The sequence below is a fragment of the Cervus elaphus genome, chromosome 21, assembly GCF_910594005.1.
Source record: "Cervus elaphus chromosome 21, mCerEla1.1, whole genome shotgun sequence".
In the NCBI taxonomy this organism is placed as follows: domain Eukaryota; kingdom Metazoa; phylum Chordata; class Mammalia; order Artiodactyla; family Cervidae; genus Cervus; species Cervus elaphus.
This window is the reverse complement of record NC_057835.1, coordinates 12,379,949-12,401,940: the sequence shown is the minus strand read 5'-3', so window position 1 is coordinate 12,401,940 and position 21,992 is coordinate 12,379,949. Positions and strand designations below refer to the sequence as shown.

General features: G+C 54.2%; 1 protein-coding gene across 6 annotated transcripts in view; it reads right to left on the bottom strand.

Moving 5' to 3' along the window:
* ST3GAL1 (ST3 beta-galactoside alpha-2,3-sialyltransferase 1) overlaps positions 1–21,992 on the bottom strand; it is an 89,607-nt gene that overhangs the window by 6,299 nt on the left and 61,316 nt on the right. For all 6 annotated transcript variants that reach the window (XM_043879169.1, XM_043879170.1, XM_043879174.1 and 3 more), the window contains 5 exons: positions 12,194–13,109; positions 5,245–5,441; positions 4,109–4,288; positions 2,644–2,689; positions 595–714 (listed from right to left, as the gene is read on the bottom strand). In XM_043879169.1, the coding sequence (XP_043735104.1) occupies positions 595–714; positions 2,644–2,689; positions 4,109–4,288; positions 5,245–5,441; positions 12,194–12,496 (846 nt within the window). In that variant the 5' untranslated portion in view covers positions 12,497–13,109. The remainder of the gene's footprint in view (positions 1–594; positions 715–2,643; positions 2,690–4,108; positions 4,289–5,244; positions 5,442–12,193; positions 13,110–21,992) is intronic.

Here is a 21,992-nt window from a genome sequence, read left to right as displayed (position 1 = left end):
AGGGACATGGGAGGGTCCTGCCTGAACCAGGGCCAGGGAGGAAGTTGGCGGGGGGGACTGTGGTCCCCCTCCTGTGGGCAGTGAGCACCCCAGATCACCAATGGAAACATGGGCACAGCCTGGCAGATGGTGAGGCGAGTCCACGATGGGGAAAGGCACTCTCGGCAAGATCACTTGGTGATCAGTGGAACCCCTGGGTGTCTGGGGGAGCCCCTGGGTCCCTGGTCCCCACTGCCAGCAGGGCTGTGGCCTGGGGGCTGGAATTTAGCTGCACAGATGATTCTAAGGAGCAAACGAGATGGAAACCGAGGCCCCAGACAGCTCCCCCATTACAATCTGCTCCCTTATTCTGCCCCCAGGTCTGAGCTTCTACCTGCTGGGCCTGGCCCTGGCCGGAGCAGCTCCCACACCAGGAGAACACGGCTCTTTCCTGGAAGGTGCTGTGGAGGAGGCACTGCAAGCCCCACCGTGGAGACAGGACCTGAGCTCCCAGAAGAGGCCTGGGGGTGGGGATGGAGGTCCTGACCGCAGGCGCCCTCACCGCCCCCTGGAGAACACCAGGCAGCAGGGGGACGGGGACGGGGTGTGTCCTACCTCATCACAGACGTGCAGTGAGAAGATAACCGAGAGGATGCCGGTGGATGGGTACCGCCCATGGCCCTGCAGCCAGCTGTCGAAGACGTACTTGATGAAGGCTGGGTGGTAAATCAGGATCTGCGGAGGGAAGGATGCAGCCCAGGGTGAGGGGGCTGGGGGAGGACTCCAGGCACGTGTCAGGTGCCGCATGCTCTTGGGTCCACAGGGGACACAGCAGTGCCCGGAGCTCATATCCCTACATGGGGGGTTGGGGTGGGGTACGATCTAGTGGAAAATATGGACCCTAACCTAAATCATGAAATGCCGGGCTGGATGAAGCGCAAGCTGGAATCAAGATTGCAGGGGAAAATGTCAATAAACTCAGATATGCAGAAGACACCACCCTTAGGGCAGAAAGCAAAGAAGAATTAAAGAGACTCTTGATGAAGGTGAAAGAAGAGAGTGAAAAAGTTTGGCTTAAAACTCAACATTCAAAAAACCAAGATCATGGCATCTGGTCCCATCACTTCATGGCAAATAGAGGGGGAAACAATGGAAACAATGACAGACTTTATTTTTTTGGGCTCCAAAGTCACTGTAGACGGTGAACGCAGGCATGAAATTAAAAGACGCTTGCTCCTTGGAAGAAAAGCTATGACAAACCTAGACCACATTTTATAAAGCAGAGATATTACTTTGCCAACAAAGGTCTGTATAGTCAAAGCTATGTTTTTTCCAGTAGTCATGTACAGATATAAGAGTTGGACCATAAAGAAAACTGAGCGCCAAAGAATTGATGCTTTTGAACTCGAACTGTGTTGGAGAAGACTCCTGAGAGTCCCTTGGACTGCAAAGAGATCAAACCAGTCAATCCTAGAGGAAATCAGTCCTGAATATTCATTGGAAGGACTGATGCTGAAGCTGAAGCTCCAATATTTTGGCCACCTGATGCAAAGAACCGACTCCTTGGAAAAGACCCTGATGCTGGGAAAGACTGAAGGCAGGAGGAGAAGGGGACGTCAGAGGATGAGATGGTGGGATGGCATCACCAACTCAATGGACATGAGTTTGAGTAAGCTCCGGGAGTTGGTGATGGACAGGAAAGCCTGGTGTGCTGTGATTCATGGGGTTGCAAAGAGTCAGACATGACTGAGTGACTGAGCTGAACTGAACTGAATCTGAATCACGGATACACAGAGGATGCTGGAAAAGAATGATGAGACCACAGAGAGAAAGAAAGCAGAGAAAGGTGAGGAAGCGCTGGGGTGAGAAGGTGGCATCTGAACAACAGTCAAGGAGGCCAGGAGCAGGACATGAGGCTGCAGGAGAAGGATCCAAGGGAACAGCATGGGCTGCGGACAAGGACACTCCTGTCACACTGCAGGAAGACACCGGCCTGACATGGGCCTGAATGACCTTCAGTCCCGAAAATGACCTCACATACCAGCTGTCCCTCTCCTCGTGTCATAGGTGGGGAAATCGAGGCTCAGCGACACTAAGGAACATGCTCAACATCACACAGCCGCCCCCGGGAAGACATCCGCACACAGCATCAGTGAACAAGCTGTGTGTCTCTGGGCAAGTTACCTGGCCTCTCTGAACCTGATCTCTTCATCTCCACGCAACACTTCACTTCCACCATCCCTCTGTCCACGTCTTAGCCAACCCCACACCAGGGCCTACTGGAGAACGCGGCGATACAGAGAGACGGGAGGCGAGGACTGGCTTTGAGATGCTCACACCGTATGGGCAGTGGTTCTCAAACAGCGTCAGCATCCTTGGGGGGCTTGTAAAAACCCAGAGCTTCTGATTCAGCAGATCTGGGGCGGCCCGAGGATCTGCACTGGTGACAAGGGCTGGTCCAGGGTCCAGGCTTAGGGAAACTCTCCAGGGTTCGTCTCTCCACTCTCGAAGTGGGGGCCCACCCCCTGCTGCCAATGCTGGGGGCCCAGGGGGCTCTCTGCAGCCAGATGCTGGCAGAGCGGGGAGATGGCTCTCTCTGTCATCAGGTGGAGACTTGAAAGCGAGGCTGAGCTCAGAGGGCAAGGCACCTGCGCCTTGACTCACCTTATTCTTTTTCACTTTGATCTTGGCGGGGACAGGAACGTAGGTACTGCAGGAGGACAAGGCAGGTGGTTAGTATGGGGAGGGGTGGGCTGCCTGGGCACAGGCTGGGGAGGGGAGGGCTGCAGAGACAGGTGGACCACCAGGAGAAGCACTCATTCACCAAGGGGCTCCACCTCCTTGTGGAGGTGTCCACCTCATTGTGGACACCAGAGGGCGATCGTGGCTAATTAGAGGGCCTTGTGCAGAGGAAGGACTGATGCTGAAGCTGAAACTCCAATACTTTGGCCACCTCATGTGAAGAGTTGACTCATTGGAAAAGACCCTGATGCTGGGAGGGATTGGGGGCAGGAGGAGAAGGGGAAGACAGAGGATGAGATGGCTGGATGGCATCACCAACTCGATGGGCATGAGTTTGAGCAAACTCTGGGAGTTTGTGATGGACAGGGAGGCCTGGCATGCTGTGATTCATGGGGTCGCAAAGAGTTGGACATGACTGAGCGACTGAACTGAACTGAACTGTGTAGAGGCCGAAGCTGAGCCCTGGTGACCCAGCCCCTCCTCTGCCCAAGCCCGCTTCCCTCACTGCCCTGCACCCCGAATCCCTCGGGTTTCCTAAGGAGGCCTCGGACAAGCAGGCTCTCGGCCATCTGGGCACTAAGCCCCGTTCCTTTCAGGCAGGAAAGGGACGAGGTGTGAGCCTGGCTCTGTGTAGAGGCCAAGCCTCCGGGTCTCCCTGGAGGACGGGGGTCACGAGAAGGGCTAGTGTGAACTCAGCAAGACGCGTGCCAAGCGGCTGGAACAAATCAGATGTGAACTGACTCCTCGATGCTCCAGGCAGGACCGGTGACTCACACCAGAGCCGAAAGGCTCCTCATCCAGTCTCCCTAGCCACCCCCCAGCCCGGCTGGGGCCGTTTTGACAGTGTGAGAGGCAGGCGGGGGTGCAGGGGAGCTGTCATAATCGGGGAGCAGCACAAAGATGAGAAAATTCAGCACGCAGAACTGACACCGCCAGGCTCTCTCCAGCAGGGTCCACCTCCTGGGGGACTTGCAGGGCGTTTGGGGAAGCAAGGGCAGCCCACTCCAGTCCTCTTGCCTGGAGAATCCCACGGACAGAGGAGCCTGGTGGGCTACAGTCCACAGGGATGCAAAGAGTCGGACACGACTGAGCGACTGACACTCACTTTTCACTTTGGGGAAGCAAACCGGGGAGGTCTGTTGGGCTGTGGCGTGGGGGCGATGGGAGGAGGGGCACCAGGAAGAGCCAGGGGCAGCCTGGGGGCGGGGCTGTGCCGAACAGGATACGGCTTGGGGAGGCGAGCGGCGCCAGCAGACCAGCATGAGCGTGGCTGCAGTGGGTGGAACAGCGTGGCAGGGGGCTCAGAGGCCCTCACTCAGCGAGGAGGAGCAGTGGACCCCCCGGCAGTGACCACCGCCCCCCACGCAGACGCCCCAGGGGGCCTTACTGGGAGATGGTGCCCGTGGTGGTGGCGCTGATCACCCATTCCAGGTCGACGGTCTTGAAGGGGACCAGCACCATGCTGACGTTCTCCGCCAGCTCCCTGAAGCTCTCGGGGTACACGAGGTGGTGGGTGGTCTTCCTCCCGACGTCCGCCTCAAACCCTGCAGTGGGGGCCTTGTTCATCCTGGGGGGCAGGGAGAGACGACAGGCATCACGTCAGCACCTAAGCTGACTTGGAGGGTCAGCTTCAGCTCAGAGAGGCTGTGCTGTGTACCCCTTCACTGGGCCCCAACTTCCTCATCTGTAAAACGGGCACAGTGAGGGCAAGGTCAGCTAGTGTTCGCTACTTTTTTCTCATTTATGATTTCCGATAAGCCTAAACACCCCCACCACCAGCAGCTGCCTCTGTCCCGGTGCAGTGATGTACCTCGTCGACCTTTAACGAAAACCGGTATATGTCAAGAATTCATCCCAGAACACGAGAGCTACCCAGTGGCGGCCTTGAACTCAGGGCCTGTCGACCTAAACCTGACTCTTTCCCCCTCACCACAGACGTTCCAACTGGACGCCAGTACACTGAGGCTCCCCGAGACCAGGTAAGTGGTCTAAAGACATAACGTCAGAGTCCACAGAAATGGGGGCAGTTCTAGAAGGCGCCTGAGGATGGCTGCCTGAGTTTCTCACGCTGGGCACTGGAGCCCTGGATCGGGTGCCTGGTGTGGGGGTGACGAGAAACCCAGGAGAGACGTGGGCATCTTCCTGGAACATTCATTTTACTTGGAGACAGGGAAACCTATTTTGCATTAGAAGCATGAGTTATATTATGGCCTAGATGGCCAAGCAGGGGCAGACTGTAAAGATGAAACAAGAGTCTCAAGTTAGTCTTGTCCCCCAGTCAGGCCACTCCAGGCCGAGTTCCCAGCCCACTGGGTGCTTCTCTGCACGGTGTCCTCTCTGGGTTCAGAGAGGCCTTGCTGATCCATCCCCACCTGCAATGCACACGGGGAAACTGAGGCCCTGGGGAAGTCTGGGCTCCCCGACTGGAGTCCTGACCTCCTGACCCCAAGCCATGACGCCCTCTGCAGCTCCAGGGGCCCTGGGGGCGGCGGGGTGGGCTAGGGGGCGAGGGGCCTCACTCACCTGAGCACAAAGTCGTGACTGTCTATCTGAGGCCCGTACCAGGACTCCCTCAGGTTGCCCGAGTTGCCCACGACGGCGCAGCGCCGGCAGCCCACCGAGCCCTTCTCCAGCAGGGGGTCCACGTCCCCGGGCACCACCTGGAACAGCTCCTTGATGGTGTCGTTCAGGTTATTCGGCTGCTTCTCCCGCTGGAGCCTCTGGGGGCAGAGGACGCGGGACGCAAGTCAGCCGGGCTGGGCCACCGCTGGTCCCAGCGGCTGGAGCCTGAGCACCTCGGGGCTGGTGACCTGGCTCCTCCCAAGGAGCCTGGAGACACAGCTCCACCTCCCCCACAGCATCCACTCAGGGAGACGGGAAGGCCAGAGATCATTCATCCAGTCTACATATGCTTCCTGAGCACCTGCTGTCCTTGGTGGGTAAAGAATCTGCCTGCGATGCAGCAGACTCAGGTTTGATCCCTGGGTCAGGACGATCCCCTGGAGAAGGGAATGGCCACCCACTCCAGTGGTCTTGCCTGGAGGATCCCAAGGACAGAGGCTATAGTCCATAGAGTCACAAAGAGTCGGATACGACTGAGCGACTGACACTTTCACTTTCATGAACGAGGTACAGCTCTGGCCTCTTGAGCCCAGGCGGTATGAGTGAGGCGCATGGAAGGAAGGTCGGGTGACCCTCCACGCCCGCCTCCCCTTCCCGTCCTACCCCTCGGCAACCTCAGCTCAGGACCTCTGGGCTCTGTCCAGACCTGAGAATCAGCGCTTCGCCAGATGCATCAAGCAGTCCATCCTCTGCTTAACAAATTATTTTCACGTCCACACCCAAGGTCAACTACCCTGGGGACTGCCTGACCCCCAGGCGCAGGCAAACACTGGGTTTATCCTGAGGGCAACCAGCCACCTGGTTGGCCCAGGGTTAAGGAGTTTCCCTGACTTCCCAGGTAGCTCAGTGGTAAACAATCCGTCTGCCAATGCAGGAGATACGGGTTAGACCCCTGAGCCAGGAAGATCCCCTGGAGGAGGACATGGCCACCCACTCCAGTGGTCTTGCCTGGAGAATCCCAGGGACAGAGGAGCCTGGTGGGCTGCCATCCGCAAGGTCAGACACAGCTTAGCACTAGCACTGGAAGCGGGACTCTCAGTGATGAAAGTGGGGCGAGTGCGCTGCCTTACTGACGCCCCCTCTGCCTGCCCATGTCTGCCCACCACCTCTGGGGGCCACACTGCACAGTGACCACACGCTGACACAGACCACCCCCCACTCAGAGTGAAACCTGGAGAGATCTCCTAAGAAGCATCGAATCTCCCGTGTCACCAGGCCACAGAGCTGTCAATTCACAGGTGGACAAGGAAGGAGGGTGTGAGCCTGCTGAGCGCGTGTCCCGAATCCAAAGGGGAATTTGAAGCCAGGCTTTTATAAGGCCCACCTTAACGCCTCTCCCCAACACCACCCCTGTCTCAGAGCCCTGGAACCTCGGAAAGCCTCCTGAGAGAGAGAAAGAGAGAAACCTCCTGAACCCTACAGAAAGCCCAGTCCCTGGGGCTGGATAGGGGGAGGTGGCCGTGGGGTGAGTCCCACCTGTCTCACCAGCCCCAAGGACAGGGGAGGGGCTGTGGGAGAGAAAGGTGAGGTTAGCTGTTGCTCTGGCCACTGTCTAGGAGATCAGTGACTGGGGGATTGTGTGGGGAGGTGCCCGGGCGCCTGGTCCCCACCTGGCCTGGGAAGAGTCAGCATCCACAACAGGAGGCGCAGGGGGAGACCCGATGGTCCCGTGGGTAAAGCCACCTAGCATCTCCTCCAGCCTAAGACACGGCACGTGCCTGGGGAGCCGCGGGCAGTGACGTCAGGACCCCAGGCACACCCTCATTGTAAACGTCACACAGGATGGTAATCACGAGAAGAAAAGGGAAACTAACCAATGTTGGTGAGGACCTGGAGGACCCGGAGCCCTCGTGCCTTGCTGGTGGGAACGTAAAATGGTGCAGCCACGGTGGCAAACTGCTTGGCGGTCTCTCAGTGGTTCCATCGCTAAGTATTGAAAAGAACTGATCAGGGGCCTCCCTGGTGATTCAGGGCTTAGGACTCGGCGCTTGCACTGCTGAGGGTCCAAGTTCAATCCCTGGTCAGGGTCCCACAAGCCATGACCAAGAAAACAGAGAAGGAAACCTGAAATCAGGGTCCTGAACAAGCTCACTTGTGTTCAGAGCAGCATTGCTCACAACAGACAAAAGGTGGAAATAACCTAAGGGTCCATCAACAGAAGAATGAATAAACAAAATGTGGAACATCCTTCAGTTATAAAAAAAAAGGGACATTTCGATATATAATACCAAAGGATGAATTTGTAGGCCACTGTCCATGGGGTCGCAGAGTTGGACACAACTGAGCTACTTCACTTTATGCTAAGTGTTATTTCACTGACTTACTTGCTAGACACAGAAGGACATGTTGTACGATTCCACTTACAGGAGATACTAAAGTCACCAGATTCATCAAGACAGAAAGTAGAATGGTGGTTGCCTGGGGGAGGAGAGGGACGGTAGGGGGTTGTTATTATTTGATGGGTATGGGGTTTCACTGGGGGTGATGAAAGTGCCAGGTATGGGTAGTGGTGATAGTTACCCAACATCATGAATGCATTTACTGTCACTGAATTGTACACTTACAAAGAGTTAGGATGATAAATACCGTGTGTACGTGGTGATGGTTTAGTCACTCAGTCGTGTCTGACTCTTGGTGATACCACGGACAGTCGCCCACCAGGCTCCTCTGTCCATGGGATTCTCCAGGCAAGAATACTGGAGTGGGTTGCCATGCCCTCTTCCAGGGGATCTTCCTGACCCAGGGATCAAACCGAGGTCTCTTGAGTCTCCGGCACTGGCAGGTGGACTCTTTACCACTTGCCAATCTGGGGAGCTCATGTGATATCTATTCTATCACAAGAAGACAAAAACCACATCCAGATTAAACACTTGCTCCTGTAGGACCTTCTGGGGCAGCTCCAGGCTCCTGAAGACACGGTCACCTGGAATGTTGGGGCAGAAGCCTCAACTAACATGCTAACATGCAAGATCTGTGTGCCAGGTCCAGCACTTCTTACAGGCTCTCAGGCGATGCTGCTGCTGGTATAGTGAGGACCATACTTTGACAACCCCGGGGATTGAAGACCACAGGCAAGCTCCCCATCAGGAACCTCCTCCAAGAACGCCCACACAAGAAGGGCCCGGACATCACGAGGATGCACCCGAGACCAGAGAGAGTCCCCCATTGTGTCACTATCTCGGGGAGCATGACGCTGTATGCTGGGTTAGGAGTCACATGGCATTCTTTAATCCAGCGCTCAGCAGGAGTTACTGAGTGCCTACTACGTTACACATCTGTCTGCTTTGTCTCAGGGGACCCGGAGTTTGAAGGCTCAGAGCTGGCAGGATACCCGTGTTGGGAGGACAGCCTCTCGTTGTCTCATCCACCTATTACTGGTTCACTCCTTGATTCATTTTAAAAAGTTATTGTTGTTCAGTCACTCAGTCATGTCCAACTCTTTGGGACCCCATGGACTGTAGCACGCCAGGCTTCTCTGTCCTCCACCATGTTCTGGAGCTTGCCCAAACTTATGTCTATTGAGTGAGTGATGCCATCCAACCATCTCATCCTCTGTCACCCCCTTCTCCTCCTGCCTTAGATCTTCCCCAGCATCAGGGTCTTTTTCAATGAGTTGGCTCTTCTCATCAGGTGGCCAGAGTATTGGAGTTTCAGCATCAGTCCTTCCAAGGAATGATCAGGGTTGATTTCCCTTAGGATTGACTGCTTTTAAAGATTATTTTAAAAGGCAATCTCATATCTCTGCCACACGTGAAAGCAAGAGTGACTTGGCAGAAGTAAAAAAGTAATTACCCAATATGATGAAAACAAAATCACCTTATTCACTTCCAGCTCCATCCTGTTGCTTGCCCAGGCAAGCCGCCCTGTCTTCACTATTAATAGAACTGAGACAGGCAGGTGCTAAAAGGCTGCATCACGAAACAAGGAGGCACATGTAACCCTTGCAATTTCAAAGATGGAAAGAGAATTAAAGCAGGGATGACTTCCTCCGACCCGTGCCTGACACGATGCTCTTAAAGGCCCCGCCCCCATATCACCAGGAGTCACGCCCTGGGGCCCCAGCTCACACTCCAGGAATCTTGGCTCTGTTCCCCACCTTCATTGACAGACTGAGATCCAGAGATGGAAAGATCCAGGCCACCAGGGGAGGGCAGAGCAGGTAGAACTGGAGGCAGCGGGCTGGGGTCTAGCTGTGTTTCTGGGGATGAGAACCCTAAAGCGTCCCCTCACTGGCTTGGGGAGCTGAGGCCAGTCACAGCCCGCTGCGTCCCTGTCCTCCCTGGGAAAGGACCTCTTGATTTCTCTGTCTTCTGTAAATGACAAAGCAAAGTCCCAGAGGGCTGCTGACAAGCACAAGGAGAGAGTGGGGCAGAGGTTCAAAGTCGCCCCCTCCCCTTCACCCTCCTGACTAGTTCCCAAGTACTGTAGTCTATTTCCCTGTCTACAGTCAGGACTCAGCCAGCGCCTGCCCGCTGCTGGTGGGGCTCGTGTCTTAGGGGCAGAAGCTGAGACAGCCAGCGTGACCCTGATGTGAAGGACGTGGGAGGTTGTGTGATCCCCAAGGCACCTGGCTGTCAGCTTCCAGCTCCTGAAGCCTCCATCCCTGGTCTGGCCTCCCTGCGCTAGCTCCCACGTGGGTCTGGAGAGGCCGCAGTGGGCAAGAAGGCGGAAAACGACAGTGCCTGGAGGCAGACGGCAGAGCCCCAAGCCTGGCTTTGTACTGACAAGTCCTTCACCCCGACCTGGAGACAGAGGAGAAGAGGCCGCAGACCGGATGGGGAGGAGCAGGTCTAGGCCCAGCCCCTCTGACTCACAGCATCCAGCACCTTCCGTGGCCCTCTGCCAGCCCACCAGCCTGCAGGGCATTTCCTGCCAGGCTTGTCACATTTGAAAGGCAGGGCTCTGTGTTCAGCCTCCCAAATCTGGATCTGTCCTGGATGCCTGGGGGCCTTTAGGCAGTGCTACGGTGCCTCCCGGGAGCTCTCAGGATGGTTTTGATTTCAGTATTCTGTGTCTCTGCCTGGAGGGACAGGAGTGCTTGTCAGATGTGGTGTCCCGACTATTCAAAACATGTGGTCTGTGTGTTGTCAAGGAACCCAGAAGCTCGAAAGCCCTGCTCCTTTCTGTTGATTTCTATTGGTGAGGCCCCTTCTCGACTCCCCTCCTCCCCTGCAAAATCCCTACCAAGTGGCCACCAGAGGCTAAACTCCAGCAAAGAAAGACTGCAGACAAGCACTGGGATATGGATTAAAAAACTGATAAGATGTTAGCAGCCATGAGAGAAAATATTCAGCCTTCCCACGTGCCGAACAAAAATGTGAATTCATTATCCCATGCTCATTTAAAGCAGCACAAATAAATAAAAAGGTTAAAACCTAATGTTTGCAGTGTTGTAGAGAAACTAGATGAGGGGACTATTATTACTTCAATCCAGAACTCAGCAAGATGAAGTTCCTCAAAATCATTCTTGATAAAATATAGGAAATTAAGAGCAAAACCCAGGGACCCTGGGTGCCTACCATCCATCACTCTGTCTTGTGATTGCCCATTTTCCATTCTCTCCCACCATCCCTAAAAAGGGAAAGCTCTTTTTTCCGTCTAAATACATTGGCATCTACTAGATGCTCAATAAATCTTGAATGACTGGGTATTTCTCACTCTCCTTCATTCCATTTTGCATTTGACAACGAGAGTGACCTTTCAAACAACTAGATCAGATCATGGACCTCTCCTGATTAAAACTCTTGAAGTTTTCTGCTGCACTTAGCCACAAAAGCCACACTCTTCACTTTGGGTCTTGCCTGCTCCCAGACCTCCTTTAGAGGCAGCAACCCCTGCTCACGGCCACACAGAGCTCCTCTATCACCTTCCCCGCCCAAGACACCAAGCTGACGCTGCCCCAGGGCTCTGCACCTGCTGTCCCTGTGACTTACTGCACTTTCCCCAGATCCTTCCATGGCCTGTGTCCTCTCTGCCTTTAGTCTCCACTCAAGTCCTGGCTCCTCAGAGACCTTCCCATTGATCCCATTTATAGAGGCTTCTGCCCCAAGCTCCTCCCTATCACAAACCCCTTTGTTCCTCCTCCAAGCACTTCTAGCTGAGCCTATCTTACTTGTTTGTTATCCATCTCTCTCTGCCAGAATATAACTCCATGAGAAGAGGATTCTGTCTTTTTTGTTTCTCAATAATAGTTAAATAGTGGCTTCTAAAAATATATGTCCAAGTCCTGACCCCTGGAACCTGTGAATGGGACTTTATTTGGAAAAACAATCTTGCAGATGTAGTTAAGGAATTCGAGATGAGGTCCTCTTGAATACAGAGTGGGCCCTAAACTCAGTGACAGGTGTCCTTACAGAGGAAGGAAGAGAGGTGCCTAAGACACAGAGAAGGGGGCCGTGTGAAGACGGAGGCAGAGACTGGAGGGATGTGTCTACAAGCCAAGGAATTCGCAGCAACCAGCGACTCTCAGAGCAGGGAGAGAGGCTGGGGGTGGAGTGTCTCAGAGCCTCCAGGGAAACCAGCCCTGCTGATCTCAGACTTGATCAGGCTGATCTCAACCTTGATCCCAGACTCTGCTTCCAGAAACAAGAGGGAACGCACGTCTATAGCTTCAAGCCACCTTCTACGTCACCTGTGATGGCAGACACCGGAAACTCCTACAGAACCCTCGGCTCTGGTTTATATAGAGTGGATTTTCAATACGTAGATGCTGGATGAATGAATGACTGATATTCTGAATCCCACCAAGCGCCTGGCAGGACCTCAGGTGCACACCAGGGACTGAGCGTTTGGCTGTCAGAAGCCCTCCACCCCGCCTCCCCCCAGACCCGCCCACAGCCCCGGTTCTCACCAGCCACCAGTTGTAGGTATCTTCCTCCAGGAGCGCATTCTTGGCGGTCAGCAGCGGCTGCATGGACCGGTTGAATCGCTCGTCAAACCAAGAGGAGACTCTGCGCTGCCCAACGCAGCGAGTACAGGTACAGGGCCTGTTGGAATACTTCATGAGCTTCTTGAAGTTCTCCGAGAGCTCGTGGACCATCTGCTTGGGGAACCAGGTGGTGGCCAGCATGGTGTGAGAGTAGTTCAGGAAGAAGGAGGTGAGGAAGATGAAGAGGACGAGGAATGTGAGCACTTTGAGAGTTCTTTTCCTCATGGTCGCCGTTTCTGCTTCCCTGAGGTCGGAGGGAGCCCAGGGATGGGCTGGAGGAAACCACGCCTAATTGGGGAAGAACTCCCAAGAAAGAACCCAGAGATAGAGGCTCAGTGGCAGGGCAGGACAAGACAGGGGCGGCCAGGGAGCTTCAGAGCCTCCAGACGGCCACTTCTGCAGGTTGATGGCCAGCAGGCTGTGTCGGACATCACCCGCGATGCTCAAAGGCTAAGTGGACCACTCGTGGTGGGTTGGCTCTGCTGGCATGCAATTTGTCTTTTCAGGAAATAAAGTGGCCTGTTTCATCAGCAATCTTCAAACAGCCGATAACGTCTCTTGATGAAGCTTTAATCAAAACTTAATAACCGTGATTTCCTTTCCCATCCAAGGGGGTGGCGGTGTAATTAATCCTTGTGACAGCCCAGGGTCCCTCGGAGGTGAAGACGTCGCAGGAAGGGCCACGGTGCGGGACAGAGGGAAGCTGTTTCTGCCAATGCCCTCTGGACAGGATGGTGCGTGACAATCCTTAATTAGAACTGGGTCTTGCCCACGCTGTCACCAGAGATGTGGTGGGGAAGCAGCTGGCTTGATGAAGGCACTGCGGGTTGTCTGTCATCTACACAGAGAAAGAGGAAGAAAACAGGATGAACGTCTATCCCCTTCTTATAAAAAAACTTTCCTCTCTTCACTTCCTCCCTTTCTGCTGTGTTGCGACACCACCAACATGGCAGGTGGACAATTCTTTAACCTTTTGAGCTTCAGTGAGTGCATGTGTACAAAAAGATGTTAATGCCCATTGTGCAAGGTTGCCAAGAGACTCAGAAGGTGTCCCCCCGCATCTTTCCTGCAACCAGAACCTAGTACATTGAAGCACTCGACCAAAGTTTGTGAAGTGAGTTAATAACGCACGTACAGTGCTGGGCACATGAGCTTGCTGAGCACAAGCTACTTTCTCTCTCCTTCACGCTTTCTTGGATTCTGACGATCAACAACAACCAAAATGCTACTCTTAGAGGGTAGCCCAGGCTTCTACGTGACCAAGATTCAAGTACTGGTTTACCAGCGGAATGGTTTGGGGCAATTTATTCAACCTTCCTGACCCTAAGTTTTCCCTTCTGTAAAATGGGACAATAATACCTCCACTTATGGGATGGCCATGAAGATAAGACAAAATGCTCTCTGCTGAGTTTCCGGTATTCATTAAGCAATTGCTGAACTTTCTGTCCCCAGTGGCTCAGCTAGTAAAGAACTTGCCTGCCAAGGTGGAAGACACAAGAAATGCAGGTTCGATCCCTGGGTCAGGAAGATCCTCTGGAGAAGGAAATGGCAACCCACTCCAGTATTCTTGCCTGGAAAATTCCATGGACAAGAGGAGCCTGGCAGGAACGGGGCTCTTTGTCCACGGGGTCACAAAGAGTCAGACATGACTATGCACACAAACTTTCCTTTACCACTTTCTATGTATGAATGGATATTCTTGGATGAGCCACTAAGAGCCAGAGAGGATGGTGCATATCTATTTCCTCAACTAACAAAGTGTATGGCCACCCACGTAGGGGTCTCCCAAGTTGTCCAAAGAAGAAACTGAGATGCAAAGAGATTAAGTGGCTTTGCCCAAGGTCATGGAGAGAGGAAGAAGTGAGATCCGAGTCCGGATTCCAGGCCTTCTGAGTCCACGCACCTGGAGGAGTGTGCCTTCGATGGACATCCTGTCCACTGATTGGGCCCCAGATGACCATAGTTGGAGGGGTACAGAGAAAGCTGGGAGCCATTTGTTCAGAGAAAGCACACCGGGACTCCTCGGAGGCTCGTAACACAAGTCCCCACACCTCCCTGGTTTTCAGGCTCCTACAGAGCACAGCTGTGGTCACACCTCTGCACTTGAACCTGCCCCCCGTTGGTCCTTGCTGAGCATACGCCCCATCTCTATCTGTCTGATCAATTACCTTCCCCATCCTCAACGTGTAGGCTGTCAACCAGCTGGATATTTCTTTTTTTTTTTTTCTTTTTCCCCAGGGAAGTGACAGCAAAAGGGAGATTGATTACTTTCTGGTAGAAAGAGGGGCAGTTCAAAAATCAGATCACGGCACCGTCCTGGAGACAGTCAGGGGACAAGATGTGTTGCTTCTACTGCTTCCTCGAGGCCTCAGCCTGGGGGGCAAGATCTCTCCATTTGCCTCCTGCTCCACTTGGTACTTGTGACAGTGTGACTTGTATGGAGAACCTAATGGTGTCCAGAGCCGTCCCTTCCAGCCGCCCCCTGCTCCTCTGTCCAGCAACCAGCTCTGCCATCTAAGTCGGAGTAACCTGCTTATCCTCAAGGGTGGGCTCTGATCTAACTTGGCAGGTAGAGGGTTCCCACCCCTCCTACTGTAGTAATTGGTCCAGGGATGGGCATGCAGCCTAATTCATCTGGAGCGAAACTCCTGGCTTTTGCAGAGGAGCGGGAAGAGAGAGACGTTCTTTGGCTTTGGCCAGTTTGCTGCTTGGATGTGAGATCTGGAGTCGTTCCAGACACTTAACTCCCTCGCTGGAAGAGGCGATCGGTGTTGAGTCCCTACTTGATCTTGCCTGCCGCCCTCTCTGGGCCTTGACTTTTCAGTGACATCAGAGAATAAATCCCCTTTATTGTGTAAAGCAGACTGCTTGTAATTTGAAGCAACATGACTGACCCACAGGTCACAGTTTTTCTGGCCTCTGGGCACCCAGCCTGGCCATCCCCACACCATCCAGAAAACCCACCGCACCCTGCTTGGCTGCCTTGACTCCAGGGGGAGGTCTGCCCACGCCTGGCCTGAGCAGGGGCCTCTTCCGCTGCATCCCGGCTCCTCTCTGCCTGTGCTGTGTGCTAGTCTGTCTCCTCCCTCAGCTGGGCGCTCCATGACGATGGACACTCAGTCCCACTCTTTGCTGTGGCCCTGATGTCAGGAACCTACAGGGATGTAGACGTGGATGAAGGGAAACAGCCACTGAGTCAGAGGAGAGAGCTGAGCCAGAAAGCACAGGCTGAGTCTGAAGACTCCAGTTCTCACCAGGCTGCTCAACCCCATTTGCTGTGTGACTGTAAACGAGTGCCCGACCCTCTCTGAACCACCCCTTCAGCTGGAAAACGGAGCTGACAACACAGATTCTGCCCACTTCTTGAGGCTATCAACCGCGCACGATCTAGCCATTCAACTGATTCACTTGATGCGTATTTGCTGGGGTCCTGTGCTGTCCAGGCTTTGGGCTGGGTGGCAGGAAGCCATCATGAAAGATTCTAAAGTGGGAACTTCCCAGGTACCTGCCAGGCCCCAGCACCTTTGGCAGGGAGGATGCTGGTGACCTTGGATCCGAGAGGGGCGTGCATGTGGGTAGGGTGGAGGGTGTGCGGGATTCAGAAGCCAGGATCAAGACTGAGTGTCTCTGAGCAACATGGAGACTCACTGGAGGGTCTGACTCACAAGGTCTCATTACATTTGTCTTTGTAAAGAGCAGAGTCCATGGTGCTCTTTCGGACTCTGTATCCTGATGCCAAGGGCAGAAATGAGTTCACTGAAACAGGTAATTACTGAACTATGTTGATCAAATACAACTGTGAATGAGAAGCTAGGTCCCTTACAACGTCCCAGCTTCACGAGAGGTATTAACATTCTACCCTGATGCTGGAGAGAGGGGGCGGTGAGCGTTGGGACAGAAGGCAAGGCCGGGCTGCAGAGGCACGGGGTCCGGGACACCCTCCTCCCATCCATTCATCTGGTACCTCCTGGTAGCTGCATCTCCGAGGCCAGGGTGCTGGTTCCAAACCCACCTACCAGCAGACCCTTCCAGGCTGGTACCAATTAGTACCCTCAAAAGCCCTGGAACAAAACTGCCGTGGAAAAGTAGGAACAGCTCTCCCTCCACCTTCTCCCCTGCCCCAGGGAAGAAACAAAGAATGCGTGACTTTCTGTTCTCTATTAAGTGAGGCAGCCTGCAACACACGGGGAACGCCAGCCCGGGCCCCTGAGATGGGACCAAGGCCAAGACGCCACGGGCCAAAGATCTCCCTGAGCCAAGAGCACAGCGAGGAAGGCTGGCCACGCCTCCCCTAACAAGGAGGACGAGGAGAAGGAAGGGGAGGAGGACCCAGCTCCCAGGTCTGTCTGCAGCACTCAGCCACGGACGGGAGTTCTGGGGGACACATAGAGGAGGGGCACAGAGGAGCCGCAAAGGATGGATAGTTCTGAACGGCGGCTCACAGGGTAGAGTCTGCCTGCAATGCGGGAGGCCCAGATTCCATCCCCGGCTTGGAAAGATCCCCTGGAGAAGGAAATGCAACCAACTCCAGTATTCTTGGCTAGAGAATCCCAAAGACAGAGGAGCCTGGTGGGCTACAGTCTATAGCGTCGCGAAGAGTTGGACATGTCTGATCAATTTCACTGGGGGACGCGCAGAGAAGGTGCATGTCTCGGTCCAACAGGGTCACCCCTCAAAGTTGACACAAGTCAGTGCCCCTTCAAGAACTCAGAAAGGATTCCCTGAAGGAGGGTCCCTAATGAAGCTACCCTCCTCCCCGCGCCCCCACCCCCAACAATAGGGAGATAGTGGTGATTACCAGCCGCTAAGAGAAGAACTGCTTCCAATACTTGGCAAACCAAACGAATGGGCAGATTGGGTTTGTGACTGTTTGGTTAATTGCTCTACTTCATCAGGACCTGCCCTCATTGTCCTCATTTCCTTTCCTGTCATTTCTGTGGGTTTCAAATCTGTCATCTTTCTGACTTCCTGAGATGGATACTACCTTGTCCATCCTCTCTTCTGCTGTGTCCACTCTGTTTAAATTATATACTACATTTAGTTCAGTTATCTTATTTTTTAAGTTTTAGAATTGCTACCTGTGTAATATTTTAAATAAGTTCCAGTTTTCAGGTGAAAATCTGTACCTTGTCATCTATCTGCCTGCAACGATCCATCACGGTTATTTTAAAACCATGTCTTGCCCTCGTGACATTTGGAGGAGATGAGGGTCTATTTCTGTTGTCTGTTTTCTCTCCTTATCTCTCTTTGGTCGTTTGGGTCTGCCTTCCAGAGTGCCTGGTTAACAGTGGACAGTGCACGGGCTGGAAGTGTAGCAGCTGAGGATAAGGTGGCTTAGACAGGAAGGAATCTGTTTGTCCCTGGAGGCAGGGAGAACACAGGCACTCTCCCCCTGCCCCAGTTGGTGACCAGACAACCAGGTTGCACAGTCTTCATGATGACTAGTTATTCCTGGCTTGCCCTTACTTATAAGGAATGTGACCCCATGGACTAGCCTACCAGGCTCCTCTGTCCATGGAATTTTCTAGGTAAGAGTACTGGAGTGTGTTGCCATTTCCTTCCCAGGGGATCTTCCCAACCCAGGGATTGAACCCAGGTCTCCTGCATTGTAGGCAGATGCTTTACCATCTAAACCACCAGGGAAGCCCATTTATGAGGAATAGCCCTTCTTTTTTCTTTAATACGTTATTTATTTATGTATGGCTATGCCAGGCCTATGCTTTGCTTTGATGGGCTCTTCTCTAGTTGTGGGTTCCCCCGGAGGCTCCGACGGTAAAGAGTCTGCCTGCTGATCAGGAGACCCAGGTTCGATCCCTGGGTTGGGAAGGTACCCTGGAGAAGGAAATGGCCACCCACTCCAGTATGCCTGCCTGGAAAATCCCATGGATGGAGGAGCCTGGTGGGCTACAGTGTAGGGGATCATGAAGAGTCAGACACGACTGAGTGGCTGAGCACATGGGCTTAGTTGCTCTGTGGGATCTTCCAGGACCAGGGATCCACCCAGAGTCTCCTGCACCGAGCCACAAGGAAGCCCAGGGCACAGTCCTTCTTAGAGGAAAGCTGGGGGAGCTGTGAGTTTGGTAGGCATGCCTCTTCCGTGCACCCTCTCACTTCCAGTTTCTGTCTCCCCCACACTGTGAGACTATCAAAAGCTCAGTCTAGCTTTTCAATCTCTCAGCTGCTGTCTTCAGCTTGTTTCCTTAGGCTCTGGTCCCATGCAACTTAAATTCTGGCAAATGCCTCGAAAGGAATAAAAAAGGTGCAGGATAATGGCCCTCTTCCTGAGGTTTCTGTTGCGTTGCTTCTTGGCCCCTTCATTGTAGCTGACCTGGGAGTCCTGTACTCCATTTTTATTTCGTTTCATTATCACTATTTTTCACTCCTCACCTCTTGAGACTGCTCAGCACTGGGCTGCTTCTCTCTGCTGGTCTTCCGGAGCCGCTGGTCACTGGACACTTGTGAACCATCTGTGCTGGTTCTGTGACAATGGGTCATGGCCAGTGGTTGTTGGAATAAAAAAGTGGCCCACACATACCTGGGTTCAAGTCCCAGCTCTTCCTATCCCCAGTTTTGCTCTCAGGGATAAGGCACGGCAGCCCTCTGACACTCGGTTTCTGAACGCACAAACTGGGGCTGTGTGCAGTGGTTTTAGTCGCGTCCGACTCTTTGTGACCCCGTGGGCTGTACCCTGCCAGGCTCCTCTGTCCATGGGATTCTCGAGGCAAGAACACTAGAGTGGGTTGCCATTTCCTCCTCCAGGGCAATTTCCTGACATAAGGATCAAACCCGCATCTCCTGCATTGCAGGCTGATTCTTTACCCCTGAGCCAAGGGGGAAGCCCACACTGTGGGACTCGTAATGCCCGAAGGCAGGGCTGCTGTGGAACAAAGGTATTTGCACAAAAGAGAGCAGCTTGGTTTGGGGGCACCTTATAAATGTCACTTCTCTTCCTTCCCTAAGTTTCAGGCTCCTCGTTTGTAAACCGTCCAACAGATTCCCGGGCTTACCTTACTGGCGGGGTTATTTAGAAGACTGAATGAAATCAGGCATGAAAGAACAAACCAGGGGAATGAGGAAAATGATGATTCCTACTCGCTTCATTAGCTGCTTCCATGCGTCGAGAGATGGGACAACCAGCCCTTCCCTTCTTCCTGCTCTACTGGCCAGGACCTCTGAGGATCTTCAGGGAGGGGGGTCCCAGAGCAATGCATGGGCTAGAGTGTAGTGGGTATCTGTCATTCACTGGGCCCTTCTCTTTTCAAAGGGTTAACTGTTGGAGCATCAACCTGTGGGCAACACGAGGGCTTTTAGGGCATCCTGATCTTTCCTGCTTGTACGGCCCCTGACGGCTAGCGTCTACTGGACTAGGGATTCTGTCTCTGCTCTCTCCTCTGCATCGCGAGGGCTGGAAGGTTAGAAGCAACTTTTCCCAGCTTGCCCTGATTGGAGGGCTCTGCAGTAACGGAAGGATAATCATCATGGACACAGGGTTGTCCTCCTTCCTGTGGGGGCGGCGGCTGCTCTGTGGACCAACCCCTCTGCCTCCCTCCACCTCCCAGTTTGCAGGGCATCCCCACACTCTGTGCTGGCATCTTTTTATTTTTTAAGAGTTATTTTTAAATTTTATCTTATTTTTGGCCGTGCTGGGTCTTCGTTGCTGTGCTCAGGCTTTCTCTAGTTGTGGTGAGCAGGGGTTACTTTTTGTTGTGGTGCACACGTTTCCCTTTGTGTGGCTTCTCTTGTTGCAGGGCAGGGGCTCCAGGCAGAAGGCTCAGGAGTTCTGGTGTGTGGGCTTAGCTGCCCCTCGGTAAGTGGGATCCTCCGGGAGCAGGGATCGAACCCGTATTCTCTGCACTGGCAGGTGGATTCTTAATCACAGGAGCACCAGGGAATCCCTGTGCTGGCTTCTTGTAGCTTCCTGCTCTCCGGGCTCCAGCCTTCAGCATCAGGACGGATGTACCTGAGGGCACGGCCCCCATCACCTTTCCAATGACTGTCTAAGCCCCAGATCCTCTGAACCAAATCCTCCTGAAGCTTCTGTCTCAGTGAAGCTTCATCATCACCTGGGGATAAGGCGGTGCCCACCTCATGGGCTTCCCCTGTGGCCCAGCTGGTAAAGAGTCCGCCTGCAATGTGGGAGACCTGAGTTCGATCCCTGGGCTAGGAAGATCCCCTGGAGAAGGGAAAGGCTACCCACTCCAGTATTCTGGCCTGGAGAATCCCATGGACAGAGAAGCCTGGCGGGTTACAGGCTCCATGTGACCATGGGGTCACAAAGAGTCGGACACGACTGAGCGACTTTCATTTCACTTCACACGTCACACATGCCTCATGGGACTGGGCTGAGAAAGGCTCCGGTCAGTGCAGGCAAAACTCAGGGATCTGCGCCCAGCACACAGCAAGCACTCCCTGAATGTTGGGCTTGACTTCTGACATCCTCCAGCGGCTTCTGATTTCCTGCAGGGAGCGCCATCTAACACCCCCACCCGGCCCTCTCTTTTCTGCCCACTTCACTGAACAGACGGCGGAGACTGAGCTCAGAAAGGGGAAGCGACGCATCCAATGACACATGGCAAAGTGCAGAGCCAGGCGCCTGACTCCAAGGCCGCCTGAATCCTTAGAAGGAACCTGGTCTTTCACGCAGCTGCCCTGGCGTGGCTGTTTCCACACTTGCCGGGGTCAGGAGGGTAGAGGGCATCATGGGCTGGGATGGACGGGGGAAGGAGCCAGCAGGGGCTGAGGGGGCCGCCTAAGGCGCTGAATAATCTGTCATCAGGGGACTTCACCTGCTTATGGAGGCCCTTTGCAGACCCTGTGTACCCACAGTACTGGACAGTCACAGCTCTGGGGCTGGGTACCAGCTCCATCTTTCAGAGGCGGGAACAGAGGCCCACAGCTGTCAAGGGACAGAATCCCAAGGAGCTGGGGTACTGGGCGAGGGGGAGCGCAGCAGGTGGGGGCCCCGCCCTGAGCCCCCCGTGACGTCCGAGCTGAGGGAGACCGACAGTGACACGCCACAGTGGTGACATGAGGATCTGCCTGCAGCCAGCGCGGGGCCTGGCAGAGGGCAGATGTGACTGCTCCTCCCCCAGCTTTTGCTTCCTCCCTGGTCAGCATCTCCAGGCCAGCCCCACCCTCTGAGTCATACACAAAGTTGGCAGCCAGGCTCGTGTGGCCCAGCCTGGACCTGGACTAGCTCTGTGTGTGTCTCTCTCTCCCCCGGCTCAAGAAGGACCAGCCTTGGCTGCAGCCAGACCCAGATCGCCCCAGAAAACATCATCCAAGAGCAGCCCAGCTTGGGTGAGGTGAGGCCTGAGAGATGGCCTCAGGGAGAGGCAAACAGGCTGTGATGATAAGTAACACAAAAATCCTGCCTGACTTGCCAGCCCGCCAGCTGGCCGTACAGAGTTCACACTTACGGCTGCAACGTCAGCCGCAACTGCATCACCCACTCCCGCCTGAGTCTCCAGGCTGTAGGTCTGCCACCCAGATTTTGAGTCTGCCAGCCCCGCGTTGCGCGCTGTTGCTGTTTTTCAGTCGCTAAGTCATGTCTGACTCTTCTTGACCCCATGGATTATAACCCGCCAGGCACCGCTGTCCGTGGGATTTCCCAGCAAGAATACTGGAGTGGGTCGCTATTTACCTCTCCAGGGGATCTTCCCAGCCCAGGGATCAAACCCGCATCTCCTGCTTTGGCAGGCGGGCTCTTTATCACTGAGCC